General features: G+C 45.6%; 2 protein-coding genes across 3 annotated transcripts in view; one reads left to right on the plus strand and one right to left on the minus strand.

Annotated features, from left to right (window-relative positions):
* The window catches only part of PITX1 (paired like homeodomain 1), a 50,091-nt gene extending 42,340 nt beyond the window's left edge, over nucleotides 1-7,751 (minus strand). The window contains exon 1 of the mRNA XM_084838936.1: nucleotides 6,996-7,751. The gene's annotated coding sequence lies outside the window, so the exon portion shown is untranslated. The remainder of the gene's footprint in view (nucleotides 1-6,995) is intronic.
* Nucleotides 4,296-16,095, plus strand: part of LOC146354464 (uncharacterized) — a 145,905-nt gene continuing 134,105 nt past the window's right edge. Inside the window, exons 1-2 of one of the 2 annotated variants that reach the window (XM_084838938.1) lie at nucleotides 4,296-4,511; nucleotides 5,154-5,242. In XM_084838938.1, coding sequence (XP_084695064.1) covers nucleotides 4,491-4,511; nucleotides 5,154-5,242 — 110 coding nt within the window. In that variant the 5' untranslated portion in view covers nucleotides 4,296-4,490. The remainder of the gene's footprint in view (nucleotides 4,512-5,153; nucleotides 5,243-16,095) is intronic. The other variant, XM_084838937.1, reaches the window with a different exon arrangement.

Consider the following 16,095-nt stretch of genomic DNA (forward strand, 5'->3'; position numbering starts at 1 on the left):
GACACAAGTACCGGAGCATCGTTTTACTTTTGGACGTGTGGAGCCCAGATGAAGCTTTGACTGTAATGGGATGAGTCACCGAGAGCCCCGTGAATGCAAAGTCCTTAATATATTACTGTCCAAACAGATACTGGGACTTTAATATTAGAGCAGCGGCCCCGAACGAAACGATGGGAGAGTTGGCAAAAAGTTGGGCTAAAAAAGCGAAAGCTTAATTTTTCATGACAGATACAAACGACACCCCAAGGCTTTTTCGAAGAGCAGCAACTGGCTGCCGGAACCCTGGCTAGTCTCCTTCTCTCTCACCGCCCCCCCCCCCCCGCTTTCCGAAGCTGGAAAGAAAGGGACCTCCGCCTCCCCCCCCCCCCGCCAGTCTTCGGAGCGGTTTCCGCTTGGCGCACGAGCACCGGTCGGCCGGAGCGCGCCTGTCTGACCGAGGCCGCCGGGCCTCAAGGCCGCCAAAGCACAATGGCTGGCGATCGGCTCTCGCTCAGGCCTCCCCCGGCGCCCTCCACAGAGTGCCGGGCTCTCTGGCGTCCGCATCGTGAACGCATTCACGGGGAACAGAAACGGGACCATTTCAGAGCAGGTTCTTCCCGGGGGCCGGGGGAAGGCAGGTACAGAAAGTCTGGATAAGGGCGGCCTTAACGCAGTGGTAGACCACATGCTTTCCACGCAAAAGGTCCCAGGTTCAATGCCTGGCATCTTGGGGTAGGGCTGAGAAAGACCTCCGGTCTGGGACCCTATGGATTCCTCGCTAGTCAGGGGAGATCAGGGGTAAAATCCAACACAAATCCTACTTGGAGTAGACCCACTGAAATGCATGGGGCTTAAGATCAGGGGTAAAATCCAACACGAATCCTACTTGGAGTAGACCCACTGAAATGCATGGGGCTTAAGTTATTCATTACTAACTCAAGTCCCATCCTACAATGGGCCCACTCTAAGGAGGACGTAGGTTAGAATTTACCCCAGGAGTGGGCAAGTTGTGGCCCTCCAGATCTTTTGGTCTACAAGTCCCATCAGCTCTAGCCAGCTCTATATTAATGGCTATAATGATAATTACTAATACACAATATTATTAGTATATACAATATTATTGTGTAAAATATTATTAGTACACATATTTATCATTAAATATATGACACTAAAGATGACACTTTCCAGTGAACTATCAAAGCAGTTAACAAAAATAATAAAGTCAGAAAAATCTAACAACACAAGTACAATAAAATTATATCTGGTTGACTATAAATATACTGGCTGGGTCACCCCTCAGTCAGGAAAGCCTGCATGAAGAGGTGGGGCTTGAGCAGGATGGGAGTTGTAGGCCAAAACATTTGGAGTAGATGGACGATACTGAGCTAGATGGGCCAGCTGTCTGACAACTTCCTACTTCCCAATTCCATTCACTGAAACGGAGCTTGCTTCTAAGGAAGCGGTCTAAGGTTCCAATCTTCCCCCAGATTCTAAACAAAGTAGGATGTGGAATTGAAATATAAGTCCATATGTTGTGGAATTCAAATACAGGTACATTACTAAATACAAGGTGATACATAAATACGAGTAAATATGTTGATATGCTGATAACTACAGCCTTACACCCCGGTTCTGTACACATCTGGGTATGCACGATCCAGGCTTAGGCACATTTAATGGCGCAATCCTATATACATAAATGGGACTTAATTCTAGGGGAGTGGGCACAGAATTGTTGCCAAAGTCACACTGTTCTTAGGGGAAGAGTTCAGCGTTCAGCTCACTCGATGGGTCTTAATATTAAAAGTGGTGAAACTGGGCTGGACGGCATCAGTTCCTTGATTTCAAGCTTTGCTTAAGGCTGCAGTCCTCAGCACAATCCTATCCATGTTTAGAGAGAAAAAAGTCCTACAACTCCTGGCACTACCCAGCCAGCCATGTCAAAGTATCATGATGGCTAGGGAATGCTGGGAATTGTAGGACTTTTATCTGTCTAAACAAGTATAGGATTGCGCCCTTAGAATCCCTCTGCACCACGGCTATTGATTGGTTTGGGGTTTATTTTCGTGCTGGGCACTCACTGCATTGGAGCATTTTGCATTCTGACGTCAGTTGCAGCTCGAGCCCATGAATGTTTACTCCCGAGTAAGGCACAGTGAATTTAATAGAATCTACTTCAAAGGAAACGTGCACTTCACCTTTAGGCCTCACTGGCTGGTTGTGCCAAAGCAGCTAGCTCTGTTAGTCCTAAGAGGATCCCAAAGCAAACGAGCTGCGGATTGTAGTCCTCTTAATAGGTCTCTGGCCATCTACAGAGTAGAAGGTCCCCCCCCCCCGGGCTGGGGGGATTGGAAGGAGAAGAGGAGAAGCATCGGAATCGTCAGGAGAGGCAGGCTAAAGAACTATAATATGGTTTCTTAGCCTGCCCCCTCTGGGAACATGCTTTTCAGATTAATTGATGGAGAAAGGGGCAGAGGAGTTTGTTAACCAGGCTGCTCATGTTACCCAGGGCATCTCTTCATCTGAACTCGGTGTGCCTTTTTGTGTGTGGAATTAAAGCGATGTCTCTGATCCAGCGTAATCAAAGGCCCAAGAACCAGCCTCCTTCGTTGGTTAGAAACCTCCCAAAGCTGAAAAAGAAGCTGCAGATTATGTTTCCATTTGGGCTTTAGCTCTACACCCCGCCCCCCCCCCCCCGGTCTTCCACCTCCTCTCCTTGTCCTTGTCTCATTCGAGCAGCCTCTTAATTGCTGGCAGTATTTTGATGGTGGGGGGGGGGGACACATTTCCCCTAAACAGGACATTTCCTGAACGGCTGAAGTATTCTAATAATGCACAGTGCTTTTAATGTGCTCAGAGCAACTCTGTAGCCCGGTAAAGCCAGGATATTTCCTGTTCCAAACGACAAAATCAGACAAATAATTAACCTTTGTGGAGATCCAGCTCTTTCTCCTCCCCGCCCCCCCCCCCAATAAATGGAGAAACCAAGGATTCTGCTCAGGAAAGTATCAACGGTTAAGATTCGTAATTGCAATTATAAACATTTCACGAACTTCGGCTGTATCACACAAACCCTCGGCCCAATAAACAAAAACAATCCAGGCAGCTGGATCCACAAGTCAACTAACCGTAACCGAAGCTAACAACGAAATCGGCTGAAATCCTACTCGGCTGAATTTAGACACGGATCGGTGTGCAGATTTGCGCTAGGAAGTTTTATATAGTGGGGTTGTTTAACGATTCCACCCTCCCCCTTCAATACCCAGTTCAAACACTATGGCAAGTCAGCCCCACAGTCGGCGATTGTGCTACAACACGGATCCGGTTTAAACCCCACTGGAGTGAACTGTGTCCAGGAGCGCGCCCAAATAACAGTCCCCTCCTAAATACGCTTCCATGGAAGTAAGAAACCCACAGGACTTTATACTTCCACATCGACGCGTGTCAGAGCTGGCGTGTCAGCTCCTTTCATTATCTTTCAAGGCCGAGAGTGAAGAGTGAGATGCTTTCGCAGTTGTACTGGAACAAACAAACAAACCGCCTTATCTTAACACAAGAGGCAGCCAGGTAAGGCGGGAGGGGGAGGAAGAGAGTCAAATATTCTCTTAAAGTGGTGGTGGTGGGAAGGAGCGAAGTTAATCAGCAGCACACGCAGGGTTACAGATGTGGAGGCGGAGAGCAAATAAAAGAAACGAGTTTCAATTAGTGCCTTCAAGGAATCCGTCCAACAAAAGGCTCATCTGACTTTACTAGAATATTAAAAGCGTCGCGGATCTAATACTCAGGAATACCCCCTCCCTCTCCCTCCCCGCCAGCCTGCTCCGAATTTCTCTAGGCGAAAAGACACCGTCTTACCTAAATCCACATAAGGAGGGATACTCTTGGGCAGACCCAGTTCCATTATATAATCTGTGTGGACAACAAAACACACCGTGAACGGAGAGCCTTGGAAATGTCTGGCCAAAGAGTAATGCATTTGTTTGTATCTGGAATATACAGAATCATCCCCCGCCAAACTGCTGGTCCCAATTGTAAACTGGGAAAATTCAAACCCCACTATTTCCACGCAATATAACCCCTCTTAGGGGCCTGTACTGCCACCCTAAACAAAGGTCCCACTCATTTCATTGCGGAAAGTTAAGCGTGTGGTTCACTCCCTTTCACCAAAGTAAATGCAAGATCAAAGTGCTTAGGCTTGGCCGATCATGCCAGAGAGTAGTTGGAAGGAAGCCCCGCAGGTGAGGCGGGATGCCAAGATACTGCTGCAAAATGGCAGCGGCAAATGTCTTATAAGCACTTCCGTAAAGCTATATTTTAGCAAAGAGCATCCTCAGCATTCAGCGACATGTAAACCAGGCACTGAAATAGGAGATCCTTTAAAAAAGCGATGAGTTGCCATCCTATGCACACTTAAACGGGATAAGCAACTTCCTATTACAAATGCACAGAGCTGGGCTCTGATCTTCGTACAGTGTACAACCAATGGTGGATTTCCTACGGACTTCAATAGCATGACAATTCCACTGGGAAAGGTACAGAAGAAGGTCATATTCCATTTTTTCAATTGTTTCTCCCCAATACTAGTACTAGTACCTGATCCAGCTGTTCAGAAGTCGAGGGGGAGGGAAGTGTGTGTGTGTGTGTGTGTGTGTGTGTTTCGGGGGCGGGAAGGATAGGCAAGAAGAAAACAAAAGATAAGGACAATGTGGAAATTTAAAATGGAACACTTTCTTATCTTAACTACACTTTTTAAAAAAGACAACGCCAAAGGAAAACACACACCTTTCACTATAATACCAGTTTATACAACACCTTATTATCAATGCAGTAAATGCTAGCAGAAATAGATGTGCAACCTGATCCTAAATATGTTTACTCAAAAGTAAGTCTCACCAAATTTAGTGGGATATATTTCCTAGAGTATGTTTAGGACTATACAAGTGTATGTGCCTGTGTGTGTTTAGATTGCTATGAAAGTTATCCATTTTTCCCTCTCCCAACTTAAAAATATCAAATTGCCATGATCTTGATCTATTTTCAAATTAGATAGGGGCAAATTTAGAACCTTGACACAGAGGTGCTTATACAGAGGTATACAGCTGTTTCAGGGGAGGGTGGGGGATGTCATATTCCCAACAGACCTGCCAATCTGTATGTACTTGTTTTATTTCTAGGAAAGAAGTATTTTGATCCTTCTAAGAGTTTTGTTTGGATTTAAGCATATTGTGGGACTGGCATCCCAATTTGACACATTTTTTAAAAAGTAAGTACCCTTAATAGAGATGGGACTCGCTTCCAAGTGGTACTGCAGTCCTAAACAAAGTTATTTGGATCCATCAAATAATGCAGTCCACTGTCAAGAATTGTATGTTTTAAGTCTATGGTGTAAACTTGCTTAAGCCTTAGTATTTGCTCTAAAATTGTGCATGGACTATGGAGGATGCTCACTAACAACGAATTTCTAATATGAAGAACTTTAAAACCCTCAGCATGTTATCAGGACAGCAATTATTGTAAAATACTTTACACTCAGGAAATTAACATATGTATTTTTAAATTAATAATATAATTTCCAGGTAGGTTTTAAGCAAGCACAGTATAGTTCCTCTCTCTCTCATTCTCTCTCTCTCTCTCTCTCTCTCTCACACACACACACACACACACACACTCACACACAATTTAAATGTTCTTTAAATAAAAGAACTTCCATTTAGATTTTATGTAAGGACAGTTGGGTTTTCTCTATATTTCCCTGAAATGCTCATGTTTAATTTAATAACTGGAATATTTATTTTGGTCTATTCCAAAGGCCATCATCTTTCCAAGGCATCAAGCTTCCTACCTGATTTCTCTTTGGGGTAATGCATTCTCAGTTTTATTTGTTTCGTTTTTCTTTGTTTGTTTTTAAAAATCCTAGACTTAATTCAAATTACTCAAGTCTGGAAGGGAGAAAAATCGCACTCTGAAAAAATCATTTGGATCATTCATAAGTGATTGTCACATGACCTCTAGAGGAAAATATACCTGTGAAATATTAGGTTCGTCTTTTCAACTGCGAGATTTTATTTATTTATTTATTTTTATTTATTTCATTTCTATACCACCCAATAGCCGAAGGGAGATTTGAAGCCCAGGGATGGAGATATATATATATATATATATATGAATATAATATTTCAGGATCAAGTAGCTGAAGCCATAAAAAGAAAATCGAATTCCATAAAAATATAATATTTATTAGGGACGTTCCAACGTGTTACTTGTCATGGTGATCCATCGTGAGCAGGAGATGAAATTGTCCCTCGCAACCTTGACAATAGACAGCTCCACCAAGGGGTCTCCCCTTAGCACGAAGTTCTGGTTTGATTTCAGCCTCGCCGTATTCAAAATGAGGTAACCACCTTGGAATTATATTTTCGGGTATATTTGTCAGATTTGACGAAGCGCAGGAGCCCTCGAGAATTTATACAAGGTATAAAGATGTCAAGGGCTCGCAACTTCAAGGCTAAGCCCAGGCTGCAATTAGGGAAGCCGCGGGGGCGACGGCGACTTTGACTGGCGAGAAAGGCCGAGGCAGGAGAAGACGGGGCGGGGCGGCGATGGGGTTCCCCACCGATCCACATTGGTCCTCCCGGGTCTGGTGGCGGTGGGGACATGGCCGGCAAGTTGGTGTGAGAGAGACCCCGCCGCCCGATTCGGCGGGCCAGGAGAAAATAACTTCTCCTTCTCAGCCGTCCGGCAACAAGCCATAGAAGAAGAAAGTGACCCGGGCTCTGCCCTCTAGGGTTAAGTGAAAGATGGTGTGTGTGTGTGCGCGCGCGCGCGTGCTGCCTCAGATCGGGCCGGGGGCAAGCGGGAGCCCTTTCCGAGTCGCCCCGAACATTTGCGGGAGGAATCCGATCTGCCTGCGGGCCAGAGGTCCCGAGATCAGGATTCGACGGATCTCTCCGGAGTCCGCAGCCTGCGACCCCCCCCCCCCCAGCCCCCAGGGTGAAGCAGAGAAGCGAGGCGCTTACCCTTGGACCGCGGTCTTCTGGCGCGCCCGCGTACGATCCCAGCCGAGACGGGCTGTTGCGAAGGATCGGGTCGCCGCCTCCGCTCAGCGCTCTCTAGCGCTCCTACCAGGGTCCATGTAGCCTCCGCTGCCTGAGCCCTGCTGGTGGGAAGCCGGCAGCGGCGGCGGGCGCTCTGGAAAGGTTCGGAGGCCCTTCTCTTGAGGCGGCTCCAGCCGAGGATCGTCCTCGGGCCAGCGCCTGGCCCCGCCTGCGCTTGTCCCAGGGCCCAAGAGGCAGCTGTGCGCTACCGGGGCCGGGGCGTCGGGTTTTCTCCAAGAGAGGAGCTCGCCAGCTCCTTCTGACGTCACCGAGGGGGTCCCAAGCCCTGTCCGGGGAGCGAGCCAAGAGAGGCACCGAGATCGGGGCGCCTGGGAGTGCGGGAAAACCAGGCGCCCTGTGCGCTCCCTTCTGCCGGGCAGCCTCCCGAACGTGGTCGTTCGCCCCCACCCAGTGGTTTCTCTGCCCCCTCCCCTCCCCAGACGAGCGGCCTTTCCGGTATATGCCTGCCCTAGGAGCGGGCTGTGCCAGTGGCAGATGCAGGAGGCATCAACGGAGACCTCGTTTGGAAGGCTTTCCCCTGCCTTTATAGCTGGGATCGCCTCCGAAGAGGAAGGCCGGTTTGTTTGCCCATCCTGGGGGTGGGGGGTACCTTTCCTTTCCTTTCCTTTCCTCTCCTCTCGCGAGCCGATCGCCTCTATCGCTTGTTACTCTACCCCCACTCCCTGCGCGCGCTCTCGCTCCCCTCCACCCAGTATCCTTGATCCCCCCCTTCCCAATCAGGAACAAAACCCCGAGGCCCCGAGCGGCCCTGGCGAGGCGCGGGGTCTACAAATTGGCTGCCTTCGTTTCCTTCCCTCTCGCGCGCTGCTCAAATTGCCCCCCGCTCCCCCGTCCGCCCTGCCACAATCGCCTGCTCGTTCCAACCTCCCCACCGCTAGTGACAGACACATTAACATTTTTCTTCCCTGCTGGGGAACGATGATTACGGAGACCCTCACCCTGGCAGCGGATAACAAGGTCTTTGCCTGGGGATTTACAGGAGGGGGATTCCCTTCTCTTGCTAGGCCTTAATCCCCCCGTTTCTCAAGTTAGCAGGACCTTTTATTAAATCGCTGAATAACAGGATACCGGCACACACTGCCAAAGAGAAGCCTAATAGGCGAGCGGGGGTGGGGGGCGTGGGGGCGGCAGGTAGTGTGCAGGGAGCGGCTGCTGCTCGCTTGCCTTTTGTTTCCCATGGGGAAGTAACAGCTAGCAAGGTCTCCGCCCCACCCTGCGGTTTGTTTTGCTCCGGATTAGTCACTGATATGATGAGTGTGTGAACGTGGTTAAGGCTGCACTCCGAACTAAATGCTCGGACTAGGGAGGGAGCCCCATCACATGCGCTGGCACCTACACCCGAGAGATCATGCATAGGGCTGTGCTGCACAGGCGGCCAAGCGCGCTCGTGTCCTGTGCTGGACGGGGCGGGGGGTGGGGAGAGAACTAGAATCTGCTTCTCTTTTACTGTGTGGTGGAGGAAGATCCAGGTACTATCACAGATGATGAAGTCCCCACCCAAAAGCGAGCCGCTCGGCCTCTAAAATCCCAATCGGTCCTGTTGCGGAAATGGTTTCTTCTAAAAGGGTTGATCCGGAATCGCCAGATTCTGTTTTGTACGTAAGTCACGTCGCTTGGTCCCGCGAGATTCAGGGTCGGGGCAAGGTTGACTCCACCGAGTTGGGGGAAGGCAAGGGGCTAGCGCCTGGCTTGGGAAGAGAGGCTGGAAGGAGGGCTCTTGTTTTATAAAGGTTCCTTCGGCCGAGAACCTGAGTATGCCATGAAACTGAGAACAAAGGTTCGCATGCTGTGATCCGGAGTCCAAATCATTTTTTGTTCAGTGGTTTGCACCCATATGCTAGGCGTATGTGCGCAGGGCCTAGGGAAAGCTGGTGCCCCCTAGATGTGTTGGACTACAACTCCCAACGCCCCCCAGTCGGCTGGCTAGGGAATGCTGGGAGTTGTAGTCCAACACTTCTGAAGGGCATCAGGTTGGGGAAGGCTGCCTGAAACAACTTACTACTTCTGATTGAGACTACAGCCCTAAACATACTTGCTAGGAAGTAGACCTATTGAATGTGGTAGAGAGAGGGAAGAGGTCCCGCCTTATAAGCCTCAACATTCTATTGCTGATGAAAATGGCATCTGTTCAGCTAATAACCTGAAAGTTGGCATCCGTGAGCTACGTGATGAGGTCTGTGATAGTACCAAATTTCAGACAGATCTGATAAAAATTGCCACAGATTCAGAAAGTTAAAAAGTGCTGAAAATGGACACATCTATTGTTTTTACTCCCAGTTTTTGGATAGGCATAGCATATATTTCTGCCACATTTTGTTAAAACTACCGATATATTTTATTTGGGTTTGTCAAGGAAGGCATTGCTTCATGGGTGAGAAGTTCTGAGCAGTGGTTCAAGAGTTATTAAGGTTTTTCTGCCCCATTAAAGCCTATGGCAGCAACTGTTGGTGAAGTTATATGGTGCACGCTCAGTTTCATTCTGAAGCTAGAACGTTGCCAATTCTGCAGTGTTTGCAAAGGGATTCTATATTGCAGACGGAATCTAGTGGATTCTATATGCAATGCCTATTATTTTAGTTTTGGAATGTGATCTCTTAGGATCAAACTATATGGTACTACATGGACTGGGACTCTAGTGTGGAAAAGTAGGGAGTGATCAGATGTTTATATATATATATATATATATGTGTGTGTGTGTGTGTGTGTGTGATTTATTAATACATATATTTCTTAGCTGCCTTTCAAGACTGTTGGTCTTCCAAAATGGCTTGCAATACAGAACAGTAAAAATATCGAATTATAAAAGTGTCTCAAATTTAAGCAATTTTAAAATAAACTAGTTAAAATAAAATACAGTTTTTAATATCTAAAAATGGGCAACACCATCAAAACTATTCAATGAAAAGTCAGAGCGAACAAGTATGTTTTTAAAGCCCCTTTAAAAGCAGCCGCAGATGGAGCCAGTCACATATATATTTCTGGAGGGAATTCCATAATTCAAGGGTAGGAACATCATGCCTGTGGGCACCAGGGCGCCCCCAGACACCTGTCCTGGCACCCACCAAGGTGCCCAAAGCTTTCCATTATAATAAATAAATAAATAAATAAATAAATACTGGCAGCTTACTGGCAGCTGGGATTACTGTGAAATAGGTTTCTGTTGTTGCTGAAAACTGTGGGTTCAAAGGAGTTGTTTAATGTATTGGGGCTGAGACCCGACCTCTGCCTTATACTCAAGTCTACTGGGCAGTGTACTTGTCTTTTGCCATGCCTCCCATGGCAGCAATTTTCTGGTGGTGACCAGGACAGTTTCTAAAATGGACAAATGTGCCCACAGCTCAAAAAGGTTGCCTAGCCCTGCCATGAGGTGATCCTAAAGGATGGGCAGGTTCATACAGGTGTAGGTGGTCCTTCAAATAACTTGGACCCAAATCATTTAAGGCAGCTTTTCCCAAGCTGATGCCCTCCACAGAGAGATGTTGGAGAAATCTGAAACAGATTCAAATGAGTTCAGATTTTTAGGAATCTGACCTATGGATTCCACAGCGGACTGTTTTTTCCCGAGTCGCACAAATTCCATGGACTTGCAGACTGGTTTTTCACTTGGTGGGGGGGAATTTGCGTCAATCCACATTAGTGCTAAAGAGCACTTGAGCAAATGCACTAGTGCACATTAGTAAATTCATTAATTATTCAATGTGAATTAGCGCTAATGCGAATTAGCGCAAGTAGAACAAAATTCTGGGGGGAAAATCCAATTCCATCAATGAGTGGATGATGGAATGAAAGATGTCTGACAATCTGCTAAACACAGTCGGAACAGATTTAACAAAATCTGTAGATCCCTACCTCCAGATGGTTTGGACTGCACCTCCCAGCATCCCTGACAATTGGCCATACTGGCTGACACTGATGGAAGTTGTAATCCAAAACATATGGAGGGCACCAAGTTGGGGAAGGCTGGTTTAGGGCATTAAATTTCAGCAGCAGCACTTTGAATTGTGTCCCCAAACACACTGCAACCAATGCATCTGGTACAGAATTGGTGTAATATGATCCATCTAGACCCAGCAAGGACAAGAGTGCCCACATTCTATACCAACTGAAGTTTCCAAGTTGTCTTCAAAGGCAGCCCCACACAGAGCACATTATAGTCAGAGCTGTCTCAAGGTATTTTAGTGTCCTAGGCAAGGTACACTTCGTCCCCTGCACCCCCCACAATACTGCTGTTAGTTCCTGAACAGAATGAAATGAGTTGGGGACACACACACACACACACACACACACGAGTTTCCTGGGATACTGATATCACCTATTTTTAATTTCTTTAACATGGCAACATTTATCAGTATCACTGTACTGTAGGGTGCTTTAAACATTTGTTTGGAACACAGTATATGCATCCTTTAAACCAGTGGTCTTCAACCTGTGCAGACCGACCTCCGATTCCCAGACTGCAACTTGGGATCCGCTTTCACACTTTCATTTTTTGTTTATATGGAAAGGGGTAAAAATCCCCACAGCCACACAAAACACACAGAAGCACTTCTTTGGACACACATTCTCCTGTTCCACAAACAACTCCCATTGCGCTCCACTGTCCTCATTCACTTCATCCCACAAAGTTAGTTAGCTGATTGGTCCAGCTCACTGCCTTTCACACTAGGAAAAACGCTGTGATTAAAAATGGCCCATGGCTGCAGTCTGGACAGGCCAATGCAGCGTTTTCCTTTATTGTATGCCAAGTCTTGCTCAGTCACTATTGCCACTACGTGCCTGGGGGTTGTTTGGCACACTGGATCTCTTGTTACCCTAGGTAACCACTCTAGGTGACCACCCACTTTGCCTCCACCTAGATGGCCTTGATGACAATAGGCAAATCCAGATGGAACCAGGGCTGGATTTAACAGTTATGCTGGTCGTATTCTCTGGATTCTTCTAGTTGAACTGGGAGTCCTGTTATGATGCGATCACTGGACAGTGCTTTCATATGGAGAACGTGAACAGGGCATCTGTAAAATTCCTCAAAGTGCAGACATGGCAAAGAAATTGCTCACATTCTTGTTCCAGTTTTGGACAAGATTAAAATACTCCTGTATAACTATGCACACAAAAATGAATATGTTCTCTGTATTGTGTCAGATATATAAATAAATAGAAAACCTGGCTGTTCAGGCGGGCATTTGGGGTGGGTTAGAGTGTTGTTGTTGTTTTTTGAGCAATGCTGTTTTGTTGATTATGTTGTATTTTGTGTTATTTGTATTGTATGCTGTCTAGAGTGGCTGGGTAGCTGGCCAGATGGGTGGCTAATAAATCAAACAAACAAACAAACAAGCAAATAAATAAATGAGGTGTGTAGAACTGATGGATTAGGAAAAAAGATTTGCTGCACCCTTCAGCCTCTGCATCTAAAGAAGAGTGTGAACCAGACATGTTTGAGGCCCCAGAGTACAATTCAGAGGTTGTGCCCTGTGTCTATCAATTTAATATTGGCCATAATCTCCAAGACTGGAGACATGCCATACCCCAGCCATCCCCAACTTGGGGACAGATTCAATGGTGCGCTCCCACTAGCACTAATGACATTGCACTAGCAGAAAGTAGCATGTGCACTCTCAATAGCACTTGCTAGTGTGACAAGTTTCCTGGGAAACCTGTTGCATTAGGAAATGCTATTGTTGTTGCACATGCATTAGTTTCTGCTAGAACAACATCAACAGTGCTGGCAGGAGTACACTGCTGGATCCTTCCCATTGTGCCCTCCAGATGTTTTGGACTTCAGCTTCCATCAGCTTCAGCCAGCATGTCCAATGGTCTGGAAAGCTGGGAGATGTAGCCCAAAATAGCTGGAGGGCATCAGGTTGGGAAGGCTGCCATGCCCACTTGTTTATCACTATTTCTTTTCTTCCCTCTTCAAATATGAAGAGCATCCATGCTAGATATGGCGTCCACAAATGCCAGGGACCCTCCTCAAAGGAGGGAGTAAATTTTTCACCGATGTAAGGGCATCTTTTTGAGTCTCTCAAACATTTCAGAGGATCCATGACAAAATTGGAGCCTGCCTTCTGCCCTGACAATACAACAAAATGAGGGTATCCTATCCAGTATGGAATGGATCAGGAAGATAACTAGCATTACATGAGGAACAGTCCAATTGCACACTCATAATTTGTTCTACAATGAAGAAGTAAATGGAACTCACATATGGGGCATTAGCCCATTGTTAAATGTTATGATAATATTAATGTTAGTACCTTAGGGGTTGCACAAGCTTTCCAAAGAGTCTGGAGGGGTGGGGTTCATTTGGGATGGCACACACATTGTATATGAGGCTTTGGCACATGAGACTACCTAACACATCAAGGGGGTATGAAGGTCATAAAAATCCATTGGGGAGCTCATAAATTAATACATTCTACTAGTTTCATGCAGGCAGCTAACAATGTGTTTCCTGTTTGGCTGGGAGTCCCTGTTGCAGGGTAGCAGCTGTTTTTTAAAGAGGCTGTGAAATTAAAGAGAGCAAAAGATTATTGTCTTTTTAAATCAGTACTTAATAACGTATTATTAGGAAGTCTTTTTAAATTTTTCGTCCCCCCCACTTAAACAGGTGATCACACACAGGCAGCTAAACAGAAATGAAGAACAGCCATTTCCTGGTGTGGTTTGGGATCCCAGGAGCTTGAAGAGAAAGAAAGGGCCCCAGGAAAGATGGGCAGAAAACAGTAATTACAGCCAATGTATTTGCTACTTCTCCTTGATGCTTTATTGGTATTCAGATGGGAGTGAGACTTCCTAATGAGGCCTCTGCTCTGGCTAACCCCCCACTCCCGCCCCCAAAGGGCGCAACTCTAAACACATTTATCCGGAGGTTCCACTGATAAAATCCGTGTTTACTTGGAGCTGATTCAAACCTGCATTTGGTACAGAGCAGGATCTGCATCACCCAGTTGCATGCAGGGAGGCATTTCTGAGAGAAGGACTGTCTCATTGGAGACACACACTTATGAATTGGACCCTACCTTGAAGTAAAACACAAAGTAAATCCCACAGGCTGAAGTAGGGATGGGGAAGAAATTCACGCAGTTTGCAACTTACCTCATTTTGCGCCACTGTGCAACCCTCCCCCAGTTATCTTTTGAAATTTGCTCTTCTCCAAATTTTGCAATGGAGTTCTCCAATCAAAAAGTGTATAAAATGCATATATTAGGGAAAATAATGTTAAAATGCATTACATTAGGAAAATGGCTTGCAAAAATGTGTATATTAGGTAAAATACACATGCTTAAAATGCATGTATTAAGAGAAATGTGCAAAAAAAAAAAATGCTTAGGAATTTTTCTGTGATCTTAAAAAAATATTCTCTAAGTTTGGGGCAAACCAAACTTAAGACTGGAGAAATGTTCAAAGTTTGAGAAAAACTGAATTTTAGATTGTAAAAATGAGAAACTGAGAGAAACCAAAGTCGACAGATTCATCCATCCCTAGCCTTAGTTCTGCCTAGGACAGGGGTCCCTAACGTGATACCTGTGAGCACCTCCAATAGGACCTGTGAAGGGGTCCCCAACGTGTTGTCTGCGGGCACCCACAATTTTACAAAAATCCCCTAATTTTTTAAGGTACGTACTTGGATTTCTGTATATTCATAGCAATGAGCACATATGAAATGCATACAGTCTTCTAGCAATTATACATAGGCTTTAACAAAAGCAGACCAAATATCCAAATAAGTATCCATTTGAAGGTGACATCTCTATAGAACCCATTCAAATACTGAAAGCATTGTAAGGTCCTCAATCCATTGCATCATAGGAGGTGAGTGTTTATCCTTCCAATGTTGCAATATCAGTCTTTTAGGTGTGAAAAGGGTGCGGACATTCCATTTATGCTGACCATTTGTTAATTTCCATGAAGCAGAGAAATAATTTAAAAGTGTGTGTACATCAGTGTATATTAAAGGCTGTTCCAGTACAAAATTTATCTGTGTATTAACATTCTCCCCCAAAGAAGCAACTATTGGACATTGCCAAAACATATGTTTAAGAGACGCATTAGTTGTATTGCACCACCAACAATGAACTGAAACAGACAATTCCTAATTAAAGAGATGTTGCCGTGTCTAATAGACATGAAACCAAAGTTTTTGCTAAAGAAGATATAGCCTGAGATCCATAGATGCAAAGGGTAGATGCCAAAGGGTGATCCACCCAGTAGACATTTTGTGTTGGTGCCCATAGCAATTTCTCAAATTCCCAAATGTGCCCACAGATCCAAAAAGATTGGGGACCCTTGGTCTAGGATATGGGGGTGCCATGTTTTGAGAAAGTCTGTCTTACTGTATGAGCATTGTTACTGAACACTCTTTCAGAGGGAATAGCTCGGCTGGCTACCTCCCAGACAATCCTGTAATTTATGTATTCACTAATTTAATCACATCTATCAAGTGGTTAGTGCTCTTAGCCCTTATTTATTTATTTATTTATTTATTTATTTATTTATTACATTTCTATACAGTTCCAATATCCAAAACTCTCCAGGTGGTTCACAACAATTTAAACCATAAAATATTGCATGATTAAACATAATATAAAATGATGCAGAATAGTTTAAAACTACAGTATAAAACCAAAGTAAAACCACCAGTGGGGTAAAGATTTAAAAATACAATACAGCTTGAAAACAACAAAAACTGAAGGACTAAAAGCCTGGGAAAATAAAAAAAAGGTCTTTATTTGGTGCCCCAAAGACCACAATGTAGGTGTCAGTGAGCTTCTCTGGGGAGGGCATTCCATAACTGGAGTGCCACCTCTGAAATGTCCCTCTCCTTAGTAGCTACTGGCCTGACTTCCTTTGGCGGGGATTCCTGGAGAGGGGGGTCTGAAGATGATCTTAGGGCCTGGGCAAGTATATATGGGAGGAGGCGATTGTGACTTTGGCCCCAAGCTGTTTAGGGTTTTGTAGGTTAATACCAGCACTTTGAATTTGGTCTGGAAATGGACTGGAA

This window comes from Heloderma suspectum, chromosome 2 (assembly GCF_057233095.1).
Source record: "Heloderma suspectum isolate Gila_16-S chromosome 2, 16-S_ref, whole genome shotgun sequence".
NCBI lineage: Eukaryota > Metazoa > Chordata > Lepidosauria > Squamata > Helodermatidae > Heloderma > Heloderma suspectum.